This window comes from Choloepus didactylus, chromosome 7 (assembly GCF_015220235.1).
Source record: "Choloepus didactylus isolate mChoDid1 chromosome 7, mChoDid1.pri, whole genome shotgun sequence".
Lineage (NCBI taxonomy): Eukaryota > Metazoa > Chordata > Mammalia > Pilosa > Megalonychidae > Choloepus > Choloepus didactylus.
In genome coordinates this window covers 40,018,080-40,040,301 of record NC_051313.1, presented here as the reverse complement: position 1 = coordinate 40,040,301, position 22,222 = coordinate 40,018,080, and the positions used below count along the sequence as shown (strand labels likewise).

General features: G+C 43.0%; 2 protein-coding genes across 2 annotated transcripts in view; both read right to left on the bottom strand.

Moving 5' to 3' along the window:
• DDO (D-aspartate oxidase) overlaps positions 1 to 6,940 on the bottom strand; it is a 28,941-nt gene extending 22,001 nt beyond the window's left edge. Inside the window, exons 1-2 of the mRNA XM_037844467.1 lie at positions 6,825 to 6,940; positions 4,793 to 4,972 (exon numbers count right to left, since the gene is read on the bottom strand). Of these exons, the coding sequence (XP_037700395.1) occupies positions 4,793 to 4,964 (172 nt within the window). The 5' untranslated portion in view covers positions 4,965 to 4,972; positions 6,825 to 6,940. The remainder of the gene's footprint in view (positions 1 to 4,792; positions 4,973 to 6,824) is intronic.
• Positions 6,941 to 14,650: 7,710 nt separating this feature from the next.
• Positions 14,651 to 22,222, bottom strand: part of SLC22A16 (solute carrier family 22 member 16) — a 37,599-nt gene continuing 30,027 nt past the window's right edge. Inside the window, exons 7-8 of the mRNA XM_037843553.1 lie at positions 22,123 to 22,222; positions 14,651 to 15,569 (exon numbers count right to left, since the gene is read on the bottom strand). Of these exons, the coding sequence (XP_037699481.1) occupies positions 15,357 to 15,569; positions 22,123 to 22,222 (313 nt within the window). The 3' untranslated portion in view covers positions 14,651 to 15,356. The remainder of the gene's footprint in view (positions 15,570 to 22,122) is intronic.

Here is a 22,222-nt window from a genome sequence, read left to right as displayed (position 1 = left end):
ACAATTGCCAAAAGATGGAAAGAACCCAAATGTCCTTCAACAGATGAGTGGATAAATAAAATGTGGTATATACACACGATGGAATACTATGCGGCAGTAAGAAGGAACGATCTGGTGAAACATATGACAACATGGATGAACCTTGAAGACATAATGCTAAGCGAAATAAGCCAGGCACAAAAAGAGAAATATTATATGCTACCACTAATGTGAACTTTGAAAAATGTAAAACAAATGGTTTATAATGTAGAATGTAGGGGAACTAGCAATAGAGAGCAATTAAGGAAGGGGGAACAATAATCCAAGAAGAACAGATAAGCTATTTAACGTTCTGGGAATGCCCAGGAATGACTATGGTCTGTTAATTTCTGATGGATATAGTAGGAGCAAGTTCACAGAAATGTTGCTATATTAGGTAACTTTCTTGGGGTAAAGTAGGAACATGTTGGAAGTTAAGCAGTTATCTTAGGTTAGTTGTCTTTTTCTTACTCCCTTGTTATGGTCTCTTTGAAATGTTCTTTTATTGTATGTTTGTTTTCTTTTTAACTTTTTTTTTCATACAGTTGATTTAAAAAAGAAGGGAAAGTTAAAAAAAAAAAAAAACAAGGAAAAAAAAAAGATGTAGTGCCCCCTTGAGGAGCCTGTGGAGAATGCAGGGGTATTCGCCTACCCCACCTCCATGGTTGCTAACATGACCACAGACATAGGGGACTGGTGGTTTGATGGGTTGAGCCCTCTACCACAGGTTTTACCCTTGGGAAGACGGTTGCTGCAAAGGAGAGGCTAGGCCTCCCTATGGTTGTGCCTAAGAGCCTCCTCCCGAATGCCTCTTTGTTGCTCAGATGTGGCCCTGTCTCTCTAGCTAAGCCAACTTGAAAGGTGAAATCACTGCCCTCCACCCTACGTGGGATCAGACACCCAGGGGAGTGAATCTCCCCAGCAACATGGAATATGACTCCCGGGGAGGAATGTAGACCTGGCATCGTGGGACGGAGAACATCTTCTTGACCAAAAGGGGGATGTGAAAGGAAATGAAATAAGCTTCAGTGGCAGAGAGAATCCAAAAGGAGCCGAGAGGTCACTCTGGTGGGCACTCTTACGCACACTTTAGACAACCCTTTTTAGGTTCTAAAGAATTGGGGTAGCTGGTGGTGGATACCTGAAACTATCAAACTACAACCCAGAACCCATGAATCTCGAAGACAGTTGTATAAAAATGTAGCTTATGAGGGGTGACAAGGGAATTGGGAAAGCCATAAGGACCACACTCCACTTCGTCTAGTTTATGGATGGATGAGTAGAAAAATAGGGGAAGGAAACAAACAGACAAAGGTACCCAGTGTTCTTTTTTACTTCAATTGCTCCTTTTCACTCTAATTATTATTCTTGTTATTTTTGTGTGTGTGCTAATGAAGGTGTCAGGGATTGATTTGGGTGATGAATGTACAACTATGTAATGGTACTGTGAACAATCGAAATTACGATTTGTTTTGTATGACTGCGTGGTATATGAATATATCTCAATAAAATGAAGATTAAAAAAAAAAAAAAAAAAAAAAAAAGGACATAATGCTGAGCAAAATAAGCCAGGCACAAATAGAGAGATATTGTATGTTACCACTAATGTGAATTCTGTGAAAAATGTACAATGTTTTATACTGTAGAATGTAGGGGACCTAGAGATACCAATTAGTGGAGGGGGAATGATAATCTAATAAGAACAGATAAACTATGGAGGGTAATCTCAATGTTATGGGAATGCTCAGGAATGATTATGGTTTGTAAACTTTCTTGGATATAGTAAGATCATGTTGGAAGCAATAGATTTATTTTAGGTTTTTTTTTCTCTTATTCCTTTGTTTTCTTAGGGGTTGTTAATTTTCTTGGTGTATGGTAGGAACATGTTGGAAGCAATGTAGTTATTTTAGATTATTTGTTTTTCTTACTCCTCTGTTTGGACATGGTTTATTAATTTTCTTGGGGTATGGTAGGAACATATTGGAAGCAAAGTAGTTATTTTAGGTTATTTGTTTTCCTTAATCCATTGCTTTGTTTGAAATGTTGTGGGGTTTTTTTGGTTGTTGTTTGCCTGTTTGTTTTTAATTTTTTGATAAACAAAGTTAAAAAATTGAAAAAAAAATCAGTAGAAAAATGGGAGTAAAAACTAAATGACAAATAGGGTGGGATGGGGAGATGGTTTGGGTATTCTGTTTTCACTTTTATTTTTTATTCTTATTCTGATTCTTTCTGATGTAAGGAAAATGTTCAGAAATAGATTGTGGTGATGAACGCATAACTATATGATCATACTGTGAACAGTTGATTGTATACCATGGATGACTGTATGGTTTGTGAATATATTTCAATAAAACTGAATTAAAAAAAAAAAAAAAAAAAAAAACCAAAATAGTGGCTGAGTTTCACATACCTCAGAAGCCTTCCCAGAAGAACAGACAATTCCAATTCAACAGCAGTTAGAACAGGCCTGATGGCCTAAGTCATGTTCGAGTGCAAGCAATGGAAAATTGTAGCCAGAGTGGCAGTAATAACAATAGCAAACACCAATATAGGGCTTTCTATGTGCCAGGTACTGTGCTAAAAGCTTTGCATATATTAACTCATTTAACCCTCAGAACCCTATGAGACAGGTATGGTCCCCATATGGCATTGACATTCATGAGCATGGAAGATATTCATACCAGGCTGGTCTGAGTAGAGTCTAGGAAAGAAGACCAAAGAGAAAACCAAAGTTTTCTCTAGCAGCACCCAAGAGAGAAAGACCCTAGCCCAGGAGGCTCAGCCACCAAAGAGAGACCGCTGGCCTCGGAGGCCTCCATGGACTCCGATGAGCTTTCTTCTTTGAAGATGATCCCATGACTACCAGGCAGCCTTCTGATCACGAACAGCTGCATGGGTGTAGACAAAGCCAAGTCCCTGGAACAGCTCCATGGGTGTAGACAAAGCCAAGTCCCTGGACCTGCAAAGCCAAGGAAACTGTCTTCCCACCCTGGCAAAAGATGGGTTTAGTCTGTTAAGGGCAACAGGGCATCTCAGACCTGGGAAATCAGCAAGCTCAGGTGAAGGCAGTGACACCATACTGAAAAAAAAAGAGGGTTAAGGAAGCATATGGCAACTCGATGCTAAGACCTCAGCCCTCTTCTCCCCTTGCTTTGTAGAAGCTAGCAGCTAAGCCTTCACCCTCCCTAGCCAGGAGAATGGGAGTCTCAGGGGAGCACTGCCAGCCCAAAGAAAGACTTAAGTTTAATGACATCACAGGTTCCCCAACTAAACAGCCTTGCCATATCCTCAATGATGAGGCTCAGAGGCAACAAGCCCTCGAAAGCTCTCAGAAAATCACACCAATGGTTTAGGGTCCTGCTCTTACATGTCAGCAGACTGGTAAAGATTTCCACACAGCCAAGGAAAACCCCCAGCAGGAAAGATAGAGACGAGAACATCAAATGAAAAACATAACTTGAAGACAACGGAAACAGTGCAAAGAGAAGAACCTTTTTTAAAAGCTGTCATTAGTGTCCTCAGTAAGATAAGAACAGATACTGCAACCATAAAACACAAATAGGATGTCATAACAAAGGAAAATTCAGAGAACAAAAAAGGAGCTTTGGAATATTAAAAATGTTATAGTAGAAATAAAAAATTCTGTAGTTAAGATAAAAGGTAAAATTGAGGAAATCTCCTGGAAAGTAAGATAAAAAGAGGAAGGGATAGAAATAGGAGGGGAGAAAATTCAGAAAATTGGAAGAGTTTTCCAGGAAGCCCAGCATAATAGTAATTCCAGAAAGGAAGGAGAGGCATCAGAAGGGAAGAAGTCAACAATTGAGTAGCACAAATAATACTTCTTGAACTGAAGAATATGGGTTTTCAGATTAAAAGTGCAGGGCAATTTTCATATTCTGGAGTGCTAGTTTTTTGTAATAAATCTTTTAAAATCTTTGACTAAATTACGTGCATGTGTAACTGTGATTTTAAAAAAAAAGTAAATACTAAAATTAAAGGGAAAAAAGATTTGAAATGAGGAAATGTAGACAGTGACTGTAAACTTCATTAGATGCAAAGTGATTTGGGGTCTCTACTTAATGCTGTTTCCCTCCACTTCACATTTCATGTGAAGAATACAGAATGGAAAGGATGCATGGACATATTCAAAAATCAATACATCTTCAGCCCTAAATACATATTGACTGATTGCTTTGATACTGGCTTAGAAGTTGTGATCATTTTAGTCCCATCACAAATAATTTATGACGTGATGGTCATTAGTGTTGTGAGTGGAAAGAGAGTTGTCAGTTGTGGTGGTCAGTAGTTCTGGCTATCCACCCTCCCACAACCTTACAGAATTGCACTATCTGGCCTCATTCTACGGGGCAGGGCATGTGACAAGCTCTGGCCGATCAACCACAATCAGCAGTGATGCTCACATTTAATTGCCGATGGGAGACCCTCTACAGCTCCCTCTCCTCCAGGCACATTCCCTGAATGATGACATTCAATATGGTGGCTGCTTCATTGGCTTAAGTTCCTGAGTGATGAGCAGAACCCTTGCCTACACTCAGTCAACTTACAGTGTCAACAAGAAATAAACCTTTGCCTTTTAAGCTGCTGTGATTTGGAGATTGCTTTTGTCCTGCAGCATAATTGAGCCTTTCCTGACAGATACCCCAATAGGATGTTAAAACTGTTCCATTACACTTACATACACATGCAGTTGTCTTTGTCAACAGAACTCCACCAGTACCCTTTCTGTCAACAAGAGCCGACTTCCCTCTCTCACCTGGATATGCATGAGGAATAAGCATTCCAGCTGCCACATCACTTGTGGTATCAGGAGTATGCTTGTCTGAGATCACTGTAATGGAGCATCGTGGCACCAATTTGGAAATGCACAAAGCAGTGGAGAGCCCAATCACGCCCGCCCCAACAACTGCAATCCGTACCACATCCATGGATGGGCCTGCGAGGAGGGAAAGACATGGAGAATGTTTGGCCCTGTAGGTTCTTTCCTTAGGCCCACAGCTTCTCAAACAAGACCTTTTCTGTTGGTGTTTATTGCGGGATAAAGAGAACATCCCAAACCGCTAAGCAATTCTTTCCATTAGATGTCAGTGTATGGGCAACAATGTCTTTATTAAGAGGTTTTAGGCATTAGCACAACTCTGGCTTGGATTTGTCTTTAGAATACAGGACAGGTAAGTAGATACGCATTTTGGGAGGGGGATATTTCTGTATTCTATGACCACAACCTTGGGAGGGCTGGTGAAGCCACCCTAGCACACAAGAGCAGCAGAGCTGCAGGGATATTTCTGTATTCTATGACCACAACCTTGGGAGGGCTGGTGAAGCCACCCTAGCACACAAGAGCAGCAGAGCTGCAGACTCTGCTCTCAGAAGCCACCTGAGGGGCAACCACAAGAGGCATAACAATTTAGGACTCAATTCTTGCTGTTTAGAACTTGGTTTTTATGAGGCTGCATTACAGAAAGTTTGAGCAAATGAACTCATCACCTCCCCTCCCTCCCCTCACTCTAGCTGGAAACCAGCTCTCCCTCCCACCTTCCCCGCCTCCACCACCGTGTGCCACCCCCTCCGCCCCCCATGCCTGACACCCCACCCTCAGAGAGCCTTCTTCTGGGCTGAGGAGATCTGGATTCCTGTCTGGACTGGGTCATGAACGGGTTCTGTAACCTGGGGAGTGACTTGTGGTCTCCTGGCCTCAACTCCCTCATCTGTCAAACAGACCAGATGAACTCCCTGGTACATCCTTTAGACTGTGGCTAAGAGAGACCCGCTGAGGTTGGCTCTTACGGGGGCTCCTGGGGAGAATCCACAGGGAAATGCAGGAGGCAGACATCTCAGGCGCCTCAGCTGGGCACCCGGCGGTGTGGGAACCTGAGGGTCGCCAAGGTCTCACACCCTCCCTGGCCTCTGAGCGGCGGGATTTCACTGGCCCTGCTCCTCTGTCAGCTTCTCTGCCCTCCTGTGCTTCCCTGATTGTCTTTCCACTCTGTTCCCCCTCTCTATCTCCAGTTTACACACCAGAAAGAAAAAATGCAATTGGTCCACTTGGCCTTGTCACCCCTACTGGACAAAGCTCCAGCAGTAGACCCACTTATTGGGCTCAGTCAACCTGTAAATCCTCCATGCTTGGGAGAGTGGCTCTTCTCTGTTCAGTCAGCAGCAGCCAGGGCAACAGGTCACATGGAACAAGTCAAGACTGCCCACACATCGAGATCCACCTTTGCTCAGGAGTGGCTGGGGTGGCTCCCGTAAGCAGGGGCTGTGAGCAGGGCCAACACTATGAGGCTTGGCTCTCAGTGGTCTCTGCCGTCCCTTCCAGCTGGGAAGGTTTATGAGGCTTCAGAGTCCTCCGGTGAGGTTAAAGGTGTGTTACTTTCATTTCTCAAGCAGTATATGCATTCCCATGGCCATGAGTTAACGTGATTGCTCTGCAATGGGCTGGCTAGCCAAGCAGGGGCAGAGGGAAGAGAAGGGAAAGTGCAGGGCAAGGAACAGACCAGAGCGTGCAGGCCGGGGAGCTCAGCCCTGTGCGAGCTCCCTGGAGGTAAGAGGCGGCCACCTGTCCCCTTACTGGCTTCGCTATTTGGCCTCGACCTCCCTTGCCCAGCTATTTTCAAAATAGCTCTAATATATTAAGTTGAAAGGGAAAATAATATCTGCAGCTAAGAATAACCAGCCGGCAGGGGGGTGGAGTGAGCCAGCAAGGGGGGTGTGTCCTGGCACTGAGACCTGTTAATCACTGTCACCTGACCCCATCAAGGCACCCGCAAAACCCCCAGAGTACATACAGAATGACTCCTGAGCAGCAAGCAGGAGGATCGAAGCACCTGTCTCAGAAAGCAGCCTTGGAAGCCACCGGAGGCTCTGGCACCAGTACTTGTTTTCCCAGTGAATGGTTGTTCCAGTGCCCTGCGGAAGAAAAGCAAAGCAAAACTGCTTTCCATTGGGGAATTTACCAAGGACATTCCCTCTAATCCTCCTCTCCATTGGCCCATAGGCTTGTGTCTCTGTCACTGATTACCAGGAGAAAGGAGTGTGTGACCTCATTTGGAAAGCTCAGTGGACCTTGTGTTTCTGCCATGAGCCCAGGAGGTTGTTCAGCTCCCAGCCCCACCCCCAACACTTCTCTTTCTCATTTACAAACCCTCTATCTCGCTGCCAGCCTAGGATTTCTCCAGCTGATTTATAGGTGTGTTAAATAATGGGTGGACCTTTCCAACTTCTAGCAAGTTCCTGCTAGAAACAAACACCGGTTTCTTCCTTTGACTGCCTGGAGTTAGCTGCCTGTCTGTCATTGAGTGCCTGGCTTTGCGAGGGTAGGGTGGGGGGTGAGGGCAGAATAATGGTGTCGGGCACTCAAATGATTGCCTGTAAAAATTACTCAGGAGGTAACTAGGAGAAACAACACGATTCTTTAACCCACATATGCAAGAAGGGAACAACTATTTGCTGAGTGTCCATTGTGTATTCAGCACTTTACAGTCAACAAGTTTGTCTTCAGGGAGGCAGATTGATGTAGCAAAAAAGAATGATAATAACATTATAGCCCATATGTATTCATGCATGCATGACACCATATAATACAACCACTCTAGGAGGTAGGTACTATTATTATTATCCTCATTCTATAGATGAGTAAATTAAGGCTCCAAGGGCCTACATAAGGGCTCAGAGTCTCACTATCAAGCCACATTTGTGGGTCAGACTCCAAGGCACAAGATTTAACCAAAGCATGCATCTGAACATGTCGCCTAATTTCTGAATTTCAGTTTTTCCATCTGCAAATTGGGAATGAAATAAGATTTCCCTTGCAACCTGTTCTGAGCAACTGGTGAGCTAAATTATGTAAAATTCTTTGTACAGTGATATACATATTTTATTGTGCACCTACTGTAAAACCAATCAACAAACATTTATAGAGCTGCCACTTGGTCCAAGTCATACTGCAAGGGCTATGAGAGGTTTAAGGATGTCTAAGATGACGTTTTCTCCCTTGAGAAAGGAAGCAGGGCAGAATAAGACAGTCCCTTACTAAGTAGCACAGACCGTAGGTGTTGTGAGGACTCAGGAGAGGTGGGGGCATGATGGGTCTGAGGAGTTAGTCTGGGAGAGGAGGAGAAGTGACAAGGTGAGGGCCCAAAAGAACCAGTGGGATGGACAAAAAAGAGGAGGAAGGGAAATCTCAGTAGAGGTCTGGGGTGGTGTGAGCAAAGCCTCAGAGGCTGGAAGTCCAAAGTGAGCTGAAGAAAGAGTGAGGGGCTGCAGGGGAAGTTTTTGCAAGAATAAAGTGTGGAAGGTTGGAAATCTGGTTAGGATGGAGAACTGTATTTGAAAAGGAATAGGGTTTTTGAAAGATATTGGAGGGATTCTGTTCTGGTTTGGAAAAGCTGCTGGAATGCAATATACCACAAATGGGTTGGTTTTTACAATGGGGATTTATTAACTTACAACTTTACTATTCTAAGTCCATGAGAATGTTCAAATTAGGGCATCAACAGGATGATACCTTCTCTGAAGAAAAGCCGCTGGCATCTGGGGTTCCTCTGTCACATGGGAAAGAACATGGCGAAGTCTGCTGTTCATTCTCTCCTAGGTTTCATTGCTTTCAGCTTCTGGCTTCGGTGGCTTCCTCTCTCAGCTTCTCTGGGTTTTTTTCTGTCTTTTATCCTCTTAAAAAGGACTCTAGTAGGAGGATTAAGACCCACCTTGAATGGGCAGGGTCACATCCGATTGAAATAACCTAATTAAAAACTCCCACCCACAATAGGTCTACCCCCACAGGAACGGATTAAAAGAACGTGATCTTTTCTGGGGTACCTACAGCTTCAGACTACCACAGCTTCAAACTTCTCCCTGCCCAGATCAGGACTCCACATTCCTTTGAAAAGGAAGAAGAAGGGTATCTTCGTCTCCTGGGTCTGCCTTAACCACAGTGGGTGTTTTAAAACAACAGAATTCATTCTCTCACATTTTTGGAGACTGGAGTCCAAAATCAAGGTGTCAGCAGGGCCCTGCTCCCTCTGAAAACTGTAGAAGAGAATCCGTCCTTGCTTTTTCTAGCTTCTGAAGCTTTGCTAGCAATCCTTGGAACTTCCTTGTCTTGCAGCTGCAACACTTTAACCTCTGCTTCTATGGTTACATGGCCTTCTTCTCTTTGTCATTTCTTCTTATAAGGACATGTGTTATATAGGATGAGGGGTTTGAAAACATTCAGAGTATATTTTGAGAATGATTTCCTTGACAACACACCTTTTAACAATGATTCAGGGGAATGATTCAATTTTGTGGGGCCTGAAGTTGATTCAGTTTTGAGAACCCTCTTTAAGAAAACAATTAAAAATTATGAAAGCATAAAAATGCTTGTAACCTGAAACTTTGAACAGGAAGTGAGATCTGGTAGGTTTGAACAGATTAGTGTGAATTTCCAACACATCCCAAAGTAATTTGGGCAGAAAATAAAAATCTATTTGCAAAGCCCCCTTGAGCGACTGAGGGAAAATGCAGAAATGTTGGACATCCCCACCTGGGTTATTACTGATATTCTCACAAACATTGAGGACTACCAACTTAGTAGGCTGAGCCCTCAATCTTGGGGCTCGCCCTTATGAAGCTCGTCACTCCAAAGGAGAAGCTAAATCTGCTTATAATCGTGCCTAAGTGTCTCCCCGAGTGCCTCTTTGTTGCTCAGATGTGGAAGAGTACGCAGAGCATGGAGAAAGAGGATTGTAACAAACTAAGGGTGGAGGGTGGGCAGGAGGGCATTAAATGGGATACAGAGATATTATTTCATTTAACCTTCACATCCCCATGAGGGACATTTAGAAGAGAGATTTACTTGCTTAAGTGGAAAGACTCACAGCCAGGCTCGTTTATTCTTCCATGGCTTCACGCTTCACTGCCTGGGGAAGCCAAACCAGTGCACCAGCCTCAGTTAATTAAAACAATAACAAGGTCTCCTGCCTAAAGTTCACCTACTTGTATATGCTTTGTTCTCTGACTTTTCTATTGCTGTGGTAAAGTACTCCTTGAAATATTAACAATCGGAGTCAGAACTGAATGTGCTATGACTGGATTCCAACTTATAGATATAAAATATCACTGTTTTTAAGCATAATATCAGAGAGCTTCTCATAATAAGAAAGCTGAAAGAATAACTGTTTGGCTTACTGTGTAGCCATATTGTGAATTGTGATAAAAGGCCTAATTTTCCCCTAATAAAGCAAGGTTGTTTTACAATTGAAAACACTTTTATGAAGATTGTTATATATAAGATCAACATACAAAAATCAGTCTCAACACATCCCAAAGTAATTTTGGACAGATAATAAAAATATATATGCAGGGCCCCCCTGAGGAGCTGGGGGAAAATGCAGAGGTGTTGGGCTTCCTCACCTGGATTGTTGCTGTTGTTCTCACAAACATTGAGGACTGGTGGTTTAATGTGCCAACCCGTCTATCATGGCACTCGCCCTTATGTAGCTCGTTGCTGCAAAGGAGAGGCTAAACCTGCTCCTAATTGCTCCTTAGAGTCTCTCCCTGAGTACCTTTGTTGCTCAGATGTGGCCCTCTCTCTCTAGCTAAGCCAACTTGGTGGGTGAACTCACTGCCCTCCCCTCTACATGGGACCTGACTCCCAGGGGTGTAAATCTCCCTGGCAATGTGGGATATGACTCCAGGGGATGAATCTGGACCCAACATCATAGGATTGAGAACATCTTCTTGACCAAAAAGAGGATGTGAAATGAAATGAAATAAAGTTTCAGTGGCTGAGAGATTCCAAATGGAGTCGAGAGGTCACTCTAGTGGGCATTCTTATGCACTATATAGATAACCCTTTTTAGGTTTTAATGCATTGGAGTAGCTAGAAGTAAATACCTGAAACTGTCAAACTCCAACCCAGTAGCCTTGAGTCTTGAGGACGATTGTATAGCAATGAAGCTTCCAAGGGGTGACAGTGTGATTGTGAAAGCCTTGTGGGTCACACTCCCTTTATCCAGTGTATGGATGGATGAGTAGAAAAATGGGGACAAAAAACTAAATGAAAAATAGGGGTGGGGGGATGATTGGGTGTCCTTTTTTACTTTTAGTTTTTATTCTTATTTTTACTTTTTCTGGTACAAGGAAAATGTTAAAAAAATAGGTTGAGGTGATGAATGCACAACTATATGATGGTACTGTGAACAACTGATTGTACACTTTGGATGATTGTATGGTATGTGAATAAATCTCAACAAAATTGAATTTAAAAAAAAGAATAAGCTGGTATATGGGAACTCTGTATTTTATGCATGATTTTTCTGTAATCCTACAAGTTCTCAAATAAAATATAAATTAATAATTTAAAAAATCAGTCTCGATATTTCCCAAGCAACCCCACCCCCATCGAGATGTCGAAGTGAGAAGCTTCAGGGCTCTGTCCTCCCACTAAGGCTTTGAACAACTAGCAAGAACCAGCAGAAACATCTTTCTCAAAGCTCCAGAAAACAATTAAAGGACTGCAGTAACAGGGCAAGCACCAAATCAAGGCTACTTAAAAGCAGTAGGATCTCACAGAGCGCTGACTGGCTCCTCCCTAGTCCCTCATGGGCTTGTGCGGAGCTGACCCAGGCTCCCAGTCCTGATCCTGGGTCCCGGTTCTGCAGGGAACAGAGTAACCCTCGGGCACATACTAGGAGCAAGTATGCCTGGCCCAATCTGTCTGGTAGTGACCTAGCATCCCCGAGCTTGCCCTGTGGGTGAAGGCACTTCACAGAGCTCTCCCACAGAACACCGTGGGAGAGCAGGCAAGTCCTGCTGCCTGCAAAAAGTGATTGCTGGGAAAAGTGACTGCTGGCTGTGGGATATACAATGCAGTGCCTGCGACCATGAGGAAACAGTGTCCCAGGGAAGAAGGGACATTCAGAACTGTGTAAATGTGGGAGTTTCTAGGGCCACATGCACTTGCCCAAGACAAGACACACATGCAGAAAGGATCAGGGAGGCCCTCTACTCTTTGTCTTGGAAATATTCTCTAAACTCATTGTATGGATAAGCCTCGAAGGAGAACACTTGCACAGGTTAATGTGCAAAGACTGGGAAAGGGGTTTTCTTTTTCTCCTCCTCCTCCTCCTCCTTTTATGGTTAGCTCCTGGAATTCAAGGACAACTCATAACACTCGCTGGATACAAGCTTAAGGAATAGGTGCAGAGTCTCAGTGCCAGAAATAACACACTAAAATATCAAAATGTCCAGGTTTCAACGAAAGGTTACCAAACATACAAAGAAAGAAAGTGATGGCCTAAGCAAAGGAAAGGATTAAAACTTTAGAACATGGATAAGGAGGATCAGAGCTGGGACATACCAAAAAAATTTTTTTGAAAAGGTCTGTTTCCAAGCTCTCTATTCTGTCAAATTGCAGAGAAGAGCACAATTTTAATTACCACAGCATTATAGCATGATTTGAAACCCAGTAGGCACATAACCATTTACTCTTCCTCATTCTCTCTAGCATGTATTCTTCCTGACAAACCTGTACATACACACACACACACACACACACACCAAATATTGGGATTTTGATTGGAATCGCATTCAGTTTATGGATTAATTTGAGGCAATTTTCTTGTTAAGATTAGACCCAGGCATTTGTACAAAGAAATATATTTTTAAAAACAGTAAAAAAAAAAAAAAAAAACAAACATCAATTAAGAGAAAAATTTAAATGACAGCGAAAAAAAAAAAAAAAAACCGAGGATGAGGAGAAAGGAAAAAAAGACATAAGAGATGAGAGACAGAGTAAAGAAATATCTTCCTCCTCATATCCTCTTACTCGCTTCATTTGTTTGGTTTTCATTCTTTTACAAAGGGAGAAAAGTTTTTGGTTATATTTTTTATTTTATAAATGGATGGCCAAGTTAAGAAATTCCGCAATTACCCAGGGAACTAAATTAATATAAAAAGTCTAAATAATCCAGATCAAATCTTTCCTTTGTTTTCCTTTGCAATGCTTTTTAAACCCACGGTATCTATATAATTGCTTTAATCCTTTTTTCACCTGCCACTGCAGTTAACACCAATACTTCATCAATTCTAATGCACTGGACACAACACATGTCCAACAGCTAAATTTTAAGAGCAGATAAAAAAATAATGAGCTTATGATGAAACCATAGTAAAGAAAATCCCAAAATGTATGAGGAATTTCTTGTAAATCTGAAATGTATTCCTCTAACAGATAAGACTATGTCATAATATTGCAGTTGAAATGTCCAGGATAGTAAACTATTTTTACAAAACTAGCCTTTAAGTGAAGTTGAGGAAACAACATTTTGTCACTTGGAAAAAAAAAAAAAAAAAAAAAAAGAATGAAATCTTTATGTAAATTACCCTTCAAATAAAAGGCATGAATACTTAATTTTTTTTATGTTGGCAACAGATCCAGATGGTACAAAAAGTCAAATCTCCTGGATGAATTGCAAACTAAAAAAGTTCACAGTGAACTAAAATCCCACAGCTTATCTGTACTGTCAAGGGAACATATGGAAAGAACTTGGTAAATTTGGGAAAAGTAAGAAAACCAGACTAGAAAACTCACTCCTGGCCCTCACAGGTGTGTGTTCCTCAACTGGACCAAAAACAAGCATACTTGCCTGCACATTCAAACCTTCAGCACTCGGGTGCTGGAATGCAAGATACGCTTTTTGTAGTTCCAGTTTTTATAGTTGAATTATGAAGATACATGCTTTTTGACAAGGCATTTCTGAGTAAGACCTGAATTTTGAGCTATGATTTTCTCAGGAGGGGAGGGAATATCAGAAATAGAGTCTTCAATGGGCTTTGTCCAAAGAAACACACTCTCACACTCTCCACCATCTCCCCATCCCAGGGGACAGCCTCTGGGGGAGGGGGACACAGGGGCACTGATGGGAGCGTGTGGCACCCTCAGGCCTGTGTGGAGGTGGGGGGCAGTTGAGAATCAGTGATATGGAAGAACCTGGAAAAAGGTTTTCCAGCAATAAGAAAGGGGTTTTAAAAAATGAGAATTCTCACATTGGTTTTCATTTATTTTGCCTTTTTTTCTTAAACTTTTTATTTTGAAATAATTTCAAACTTACAGAAACTGCAAAAATAATACAAAATTCATACAGAGAACTTCAGCATATCACCACTACCACCACCCCCAGATACCCAGATACACTATTTTTAACATTTTGCCACATTTGCTGTATCATTCCATCTATCTCTCATCTATCTAGTATCTACCTGTCTATCAGTCCATCTATCTACCTATTTATCTGTCAATTTTCTAAACATTTGAGAGTAGGTTGTACAACATTATCCTTGAACACATAGTACCTCTATGTACATTTCATAAGAACAAGGGTATTCACCTACGTAAAATCAAGTTCAAGACGATTGTATAAAAATGTAGTTTATGAAGGGTGACAACATGATTGGGAAAGCCATATGGACCACACTCCCCTTTGCCCAGTGTATGGATGAATGAGTAGAAAAATGGGGGCCAAAAAAAAGCACCCAGTGTTCTTTTTTTACTTTCATTGTTCTTTTTCACTTTAATTTTTATTCTTATTATTTTTGTGTGTGTGGTAGTGAAAATGTTCAAAAATTAATTTTGGTAATGAACACACAACTGTATAATGGTACTGTGAACAACTGAAGGTACGCTTTGTATGACTGCATGGTATGTGAATATATCTCAGTAAAAATGAATTTTAAAAAAAAATCAAGTTCAAGAACTTAAACATGGATATATAGTTTCAGTTTATATTCCATTGTTTTCTTAGGTCCCAACAATGTCATCTGAGGCCTTTATTCCTCCAATACTAGATCCAATCCAGGATCAGGTATTAAATTTAATTTTCATTGTCTCTTTAGTTGCTCTTTTTTTTTTAAATTGTGGAAACATATATACAACATAAACCTTCCCATCTCAACCACTCCCAAGAATACCATTCAATGGGATTCATCGCAGTCACAATATTGTGCTACTCTCACCACCATCCATTAGCAGAACTTTCTCATCTCCCCAAATCAAAACCCCACGCTCATTATGCATTAACTCCCCATTCTCCCTCCTGCCTCCCCTCCCATCCCATAACTTGTACTCTACTTTCTGTAGAGTATTTCATATAAGTAGAATCATAATATCTGTCCCGTATCTTTTTTTTTTAACTTCTACAAAATAATTTTTTTTAAACTTCTAACAAAATTTTTAAAAAGATGCCTATGAATAACATGTAGGAGATGAGAATAATATTTCTCTAATACAAAGGCATTAAGGTAAACAGCATTTCAGGTGCTAGACAGCACATATCACACATTTATTCACAAAGACCAGCATCCCCTGGGTTAATCACATCTATTTTTTCCAACACAATATTATTGGTTGTGGGAAGTAATTTTCCCAAACTGCTCTCTTTTCCTGACTCCAGCTTTGCAGCCTCCTCCCAAGTATTCGCCAGAGGCTTCCCCAGCATTTCTGGAAGCATTAGTGTTAGCCCTCCGCTCAGAAAGGCCACGGTCCCAACAAGCAACTAGAAAGAATGAAATAACAATAAATCACACATCAAGAAATAGAAGTAGCTTTCAGTGAATAACAATTTCTGCTTCTTTCAGAAGTCAATAGAATAGAATATGACAAGTTGACTGGCGTCTTTATTCCTTGGTGCGACACTGAACTGGGACTCATTAATTCCTTCATGAACCATTCTGGATGCCTTCTCAATAAACGCCAGCTAGTGCCTGCATTATTACTCTTGCAGCATAATTGTCACAGAGAAAAAAGTCCCCACCCATCTTCCAGACTCCAGAGTCTTGCAGAGGAGCCAAGCAGCTGAGCCTAGGGCCTGCATGTCAGGGACTGGAACTGCCCCCAGGAATAAGTGCACTATCAGCAATCAATAAACACCGGGAGTGAATGAATGAGTGAGTGAGTGCATGCATGAGTATTTTAATGAACCAAAACCTACAGAATTTAGAGGGAAACAAAGCAAAGCAATGTAAACTAATAGCCATTTTGATGAGTCAATGATTTCCTATAAAGTTCAGTATGATTTCTTTACTTTCCAGATTTTGACACATACAAGGCCACCTTATAGATGAGCAACAAGCTGTTTGCTTTGAAAAACATAAATTACATTAAAATTAAAGTATGCATATCTATTCTCTGTTGATCATTATGAAGATGGGTAGTTTTTAGAACTAAATCTCTATACAGTCTGTAAAACTATGATGTTTTTATATAATTTTTATATAATTTAAGCTCCTTTATCAAGGAAAGAGCCCATAAAAATAAATTAAGGCATAGTTTTTCTGATAAATCTACATACGTGCTACTTTTATAGTCTCTGAGAATTAGAAACATGAAATGCTGTGAAGCAGTTGAGTCCACATCAGTAAGACTGATGGGCCCCGGGAAGACAGTTTTCTTCTTTGTGTTGTAGAACACTGATAACTTAATTCTTGGCAGACAGTAAACAAACCCAGAACCCTCCATCGCCCTCCTTGCTCTAAGCAGAAGTCCTGATCTCCTTCCACCCTGGCCAGCTACTCCCACCCCCCACAAAACCCCTCTCCCTCCTCCCGGTAAGGCGAATCCCTTCACTCCCACCAGACCCCATCGCCTACGAGCGCCTCCCTCGGGGGTCTGCTTCGATGGTCCTCCCTCCTTCTCATATAATTTTGACCTTTTCCTTTCTGCTTTACTCCCTCCACCCTCCCCACCCCCCACCAATAAAAACAAATGTTTTCAAGCCTCTTACGATCACTGTACCCACCCTGCCTGGGTACTTTGCCACTTGCTCCCTGGGTGACCTTGGGCAAGTCACTTAGCATCTCTGCTCCTCAGTTTCCTTATCTGTCAAATGTACCTGCCTCCAAAGGATTGTTGAGAGGATTAAATTAAATAATACATTTAAAGCACTTAACTATTAAGACTGCTGAGCCATCGAGGCTGCCTGCCTCAGCCGGCCGGTAACCGCTCCAGCTCTCTCGCTCATCCTCTCCACGGCTCTCCCTGCTCCCCCCCTCTCAGCTCTCCCTCTCTCCTGCCCTTCTGCAGCCTGCCCCACTCCCACCACCCCACGGAAGCTGCTCTTCCTAGTCTATGGATTTCTAGCCACTGAACTCAAAGGACATTTTTTCTGTCCTGCTCTTTCCTGGGCACTGTCCTCTTCCTCTTCCTCGTTCCTGCCCCACCCCTGAAGGCCCCTGTCACCCTCCCACCTCCTCGGCTGCTGCTCCACAGCCTCCCCCATAGACCCCTCCTTCCTTCACACCCACATGCCATTGTTCCAGGGTCTATTCCCTTACTGCTTTGTACATCCTACATCTGTATGTCCAGCTGGGGCTGTGCCCTGTAGAAGCTGGGGCCTCCTGGACAGATGATCTGGCTGTGCTGCAGGCACCTCAACATCACGCTCAGCATTTAGGGCATGGTCTGTCCCCACCCCAACCCTGTCTCTCCTCCAGGGTTCCCTCCAGCTCCAGGATCAATGCCGCATCCCGTCCAGCTCCTCCCTCCCCACCACATCCAACTGCTCACCAGGACCCGTTGATGTGACTTTTCCATCTTTTCCTTGCCAACCCCATTAGTTCAAATGCTCTTCTGCCTCCTTTGAGATCCTTGCCCAACTTTCCAGATTTATCTCCTGACTCCCTGCAACCCACCCTGGGTGTTAGCAATAAATCTTGCACCCTGTCTTAGTTTACGGGGGCTGCTACAACAAATTCCACAGACTCAAACAACAGGAATTCATTGTCTCACACTTAGGAGACTAAAAGTCCAAAATCAAGCATCATGCTTTCTCCAAGGTCATAGCATTCTGGTGGCGGTTTGCAGGCAAGCCATAGCTCGATCTCTGCCTCCATCACATGGCCGTCTCTCTCCCATCTGTCTGCCACTGTCTCAATCCTGCATCCAAATTTCTTTTGCTTATACGGGCTCCAGTCATTGGAGTAAGGCCCACCTGATTCAGTTTGGCTTCACCTTAACACCTATTTACAAATGGGTTCACACCCACAGGACCAGGAGCTAGGACTTGGACACATCTTTGTGGAGGACATGATTCAATTCGTAACACACCAAACTCCAAACTGGCCATGTTCCCATTCCCCTCTGAGCTTTCACTTTTCTATTCCTCTGCCTGGAATTCCTGTCTCTCCTTCTCCATCTGGCTGACTCTTACTGGTCCCTCCACACACAGATTAGGGGCCCCCTCCTCCAGGCAGCCCACCTCTGGCCCTAGCCAGGTTGGTGGCCCTCTTTTGTACCCCCACAACTCCAGCACTTCCCCATACAGCCTTTATCTGTGCTAACTTTTCTGCCTTCCCCACCACACTGAGCATCCCACGAAGCTGAGACTGTATTTGTTCATCTCTGCTCCTTGGCACTTAGCAGGATGGTTAGTGCAAAGTCAGCACTCAATAAAGCTTTGCAAAATGAGTTCACATATACAAAAGTGATATGAATTAGGTGTCCATCTTTTTTGGATTACTGAATCATAATGGTTGGCAATGAAAGCAACTATGAGTTATGTGCATGTGCTTCTTTTTTAAAGAGAAAATGTAAAATTTTCTACATTAGTGTTTCTTTTCCCCAAAATGAAAATGCTGGCTCCTTAGGCAGTTTGACATCCATAAACAAACTTAATGAGAAATTTAATAATTTATTGCTTTACTCATTAAAAAACAAGCAGCAGCATCTTTTGCCTCCAAAGGAAGCACAGTCACAGAATATTTCTGCAATATACCCAAGATTCTGCTCACAGAGGTTGTCTTGGGGAAAGAGGGCTGGGGCACTCAGGGCTGGGGTGGAGAAGGAGTTTTTTTCATTGCATTCCCTTTTGGCCTTTTAAAAAAAACTTACAAAAAAGGCTATGGAACTTGGTGTTTGGGTTTGAATCCCAGCTCTGTCACCTTTAAAGTGTGTGACCTTGGGTAATAATTACCTTCCATAAATCAGTCTCCTCATCTGTAAAATACAGATAACAATCATCTCTGTATTATATGAAGAATACCTTTAAAGTGTGTGACCTTGGGTAATAATTACCTTCCATAAATCAGTCTCCTCATCTGTAAAATACAGATAACAATCATCTCTGTATTATATGAAGAATAAATGAGATAATTTTTAAAGCACTTAAAATAGAGCCTGTCGCATAATAAGCACTATTCAAGTATTCATTAAACAAAATAAAACATCCCTTTTAAAGCCATAGTCCTTAATTGATCCTTACTGATGTCCTTTTTTATTTTTTAAAAATCAGTTTATTTGGCTTTAATACTTTCATAGCAGCTTATTTTGATAGCTTTATTTTCTGTGTGTATGTGCTTCCTGCTGTTGTTTTAAAAATCACCTTTTCCTTCTTTATCTTTTATTTTTTAGTGCAGAACACAAAGTGCTAGTGCAGAGAAGAACATTCTAGAAAAGTCCATGCCCTAAAAAGGGTGGTGGATTCTCCAAAAACACCTCCCTATGCAGGCCAGTCAGCTCATATCACTTCTCAATCTCAGAGTCAGGCCATGAAAAAGGCAGGTATCTCAACACCTCAAGCAAGTAAACTTTACTGAGCATCCATTAGAAGCACTCCTGCTAAGCCAATGGTTCACAAAAAGCAACCTATGGATCACTGGTTTATGCGAGGTGATTTTAGGTGGAACAAAGCCCTTTGCTTTATTACTTGTGGGATGATATTAATGTATGTTAGAAAAACATACAATTGGTATAAATACCCATGATTTCACAGGTATTATTGTTTAGGACAAAGCTAATTTTAAAAAGCTGGTCCACGTGATGAACAATATTAAGTAAATAACATGGGTGATACCCAAGGTTAGGGAAATGCTTTGCTGGACCCAGCTGCTGGGATACAAAATTCCCTACCCTGCAAGAGTTCAATAGCTTAACTGGGAGACAAACACAGACAATGCAAATAACAAGGAGAGACTGTGATCGTGGATCATGTTGGGGATTGAACCACGTCCCCCATAAAAGACACGTGCAGGCCCCAGCCCCTGATCCTATGGGTGTGAACCCATTTGTAAACAGGAGCTTTGAATATGTTATTAAGGTGTGCCCAAATTGAATGAGGGTGGTCTTTGGTCCAATATTGCTGAAGTCTTTATAAACAAAGGGAATTGGACATGGAAGGAAAAACCATGAGGAGCAGCAAGAAGCTGGAAGTCAACAGAAGCTGGAAGAGAAAGAAGAAGATGCTGCCATGTGCACTGCCATGTGACAGAAAAGCCAAAGACCAAGGATCACTGACAGCCAACCCAAGAATGCCAAAGTCTTCAGGGAGAAAGCATCCCTTGCTGACACCTCGATTTTGGGCTTCTCCGAGCTTCAAAATCATGAGCCAATACATCCCATTGTTTAAACCAACCCATTGTGTGGTATTTGTTTTAGCAGCTGGGAAACTAAGACAGACTGTGAAAGGGGTGTGTGCTAAATGCTACAGAACTGTGGGAAAGGGAGAAATTGGGTCCTAGGAGGCCATCTTGGAAGAAGCGGGGTTTGACCTGCATCTTAATGGATGAATGGAGGTTTGGTAGGGGCAGAAGAGGGAGCGACGCATTCCCTGCTGAGTCAGGCAGAGGCTTAGAGAAGGAGAGGGTGGGCAGCCGTGAGACCAAGGATGGGCGGGAAGGACTGCAATGCTGGGTGAGTGTGGGGATGAGAAAGCTGTGAGGAAACAGAAGAAAACAGGGAAGATGGGAAGGGGGTCAATCTGGGAAGGCCTTGAATATTGGCCTGGATTTAGATTTTATTCCGAAGGTGTTGGGGGCAGTTGGATCAGAGCTGTGGCTCCTTAAGCTGTTGTGATGGGGTGGTGGGAGTGGGTGCAGGAGAAGACCTGGGAGGCAGAGGGAGCTTGAAAGGGGGCATTGGATGCAGACAGGAGAGGGCAGTTTTAAGGGAGAATGTGAGGATTTGATGATGAGCGGGTTGGGAGGAGAGGTGGGGAGGAAGAAGAGGGCGAAAGTAAAGCTCATGCTAAAGCTTCCTGCTTGAGGCCAGTGACTCCTTAACCAGAGTGGCGGAGAGGAGGAGGAGGGGGTTTGCGCCACTGAGCAGTTCTGTTTGGGACGCGCTGAATTTGTTTTCCTTGTAGGACACCCAGGGAGACTAACTGTGGGGCAGTGCACACACGGGTCTGCAGTCTGGACGAGAGGTCAGAACTTAGGAGGGGACAGACATACAAGAAGGCAGGAAGACAGCCAAGGATGGAATCTTGGAGAAAGGGTCTATTTAGGGGGCAGAGCGAGAGAAGGAAGAGGCACTGAAAAAGACCTGCCTGAGGAACTGAGAGGGCACAGCCTAGAGAGAGCAACGGCAAAGAGACCACAGAAGAGGGAGTTTGGAGGTGGGAGTTAGGGTCAGCAGGTCGAGGGCTCTCCCATAAGTCACAGCTGGGACTGGCAGCACCACTCAACACCCACTGCCCCTCCGTCTCCCATCTTCCTCCTTCTTCTGTCAACCCGGAGAATCATATAAAGCCAGATGTAACAGTGTTCCATTTAATTGCCCACCCTCTCAGCCTCCCTATGAGCAAATGTGCCAGCTGAACACAGCTGCTCTCTCTAGTCATAACCAGGCACACAGCTGGCCCTTCTGGAGGCAGAGTGATGCATATGGGAAGCCTCAGCCATGGAGACCCCCTAGGTTTAGTTGAAAGTCATAGATCCCTGAACCTCTCCATTGGCACCACAGAATCCTTTGGAGAGCAGGCAGCCTCCAGAATTCCCCTTCACCACCAGGCACAGTGGGTAGATAGCGCAGCAGGCACACCCAGGGAGGACAGAGACAGGCTTCCCTCCATATGCAATCCCGGCTTCATGATATGGGAGAGGAAAGGCCCATTTCTGGCAGGCAGAGTCGTAATTAACAGCTCACCAGTGGCTGGAAAGTAATCAACAAACAATAAAACAGAAACCACTATGCAACCTACCAACTGGTGAGCTGGTAATTTTTCTACAAACCCCTATAATTGAATTATAAATTGGCTCCCGATAAATACAAATAATAGAAGGCAGTGAGCTGCTCTGCCTCTCTGCTAGCTCAGCAAGGTTCTATTAGGTGTTAACCTGTGGTGTGAAGATCCAAACGCTAGTGAGGTAAATGCAGAAAGGGGCCACGATACTTCCCACACGGCACATCATGCTGCCACTTCCCACAGCCTGGGAC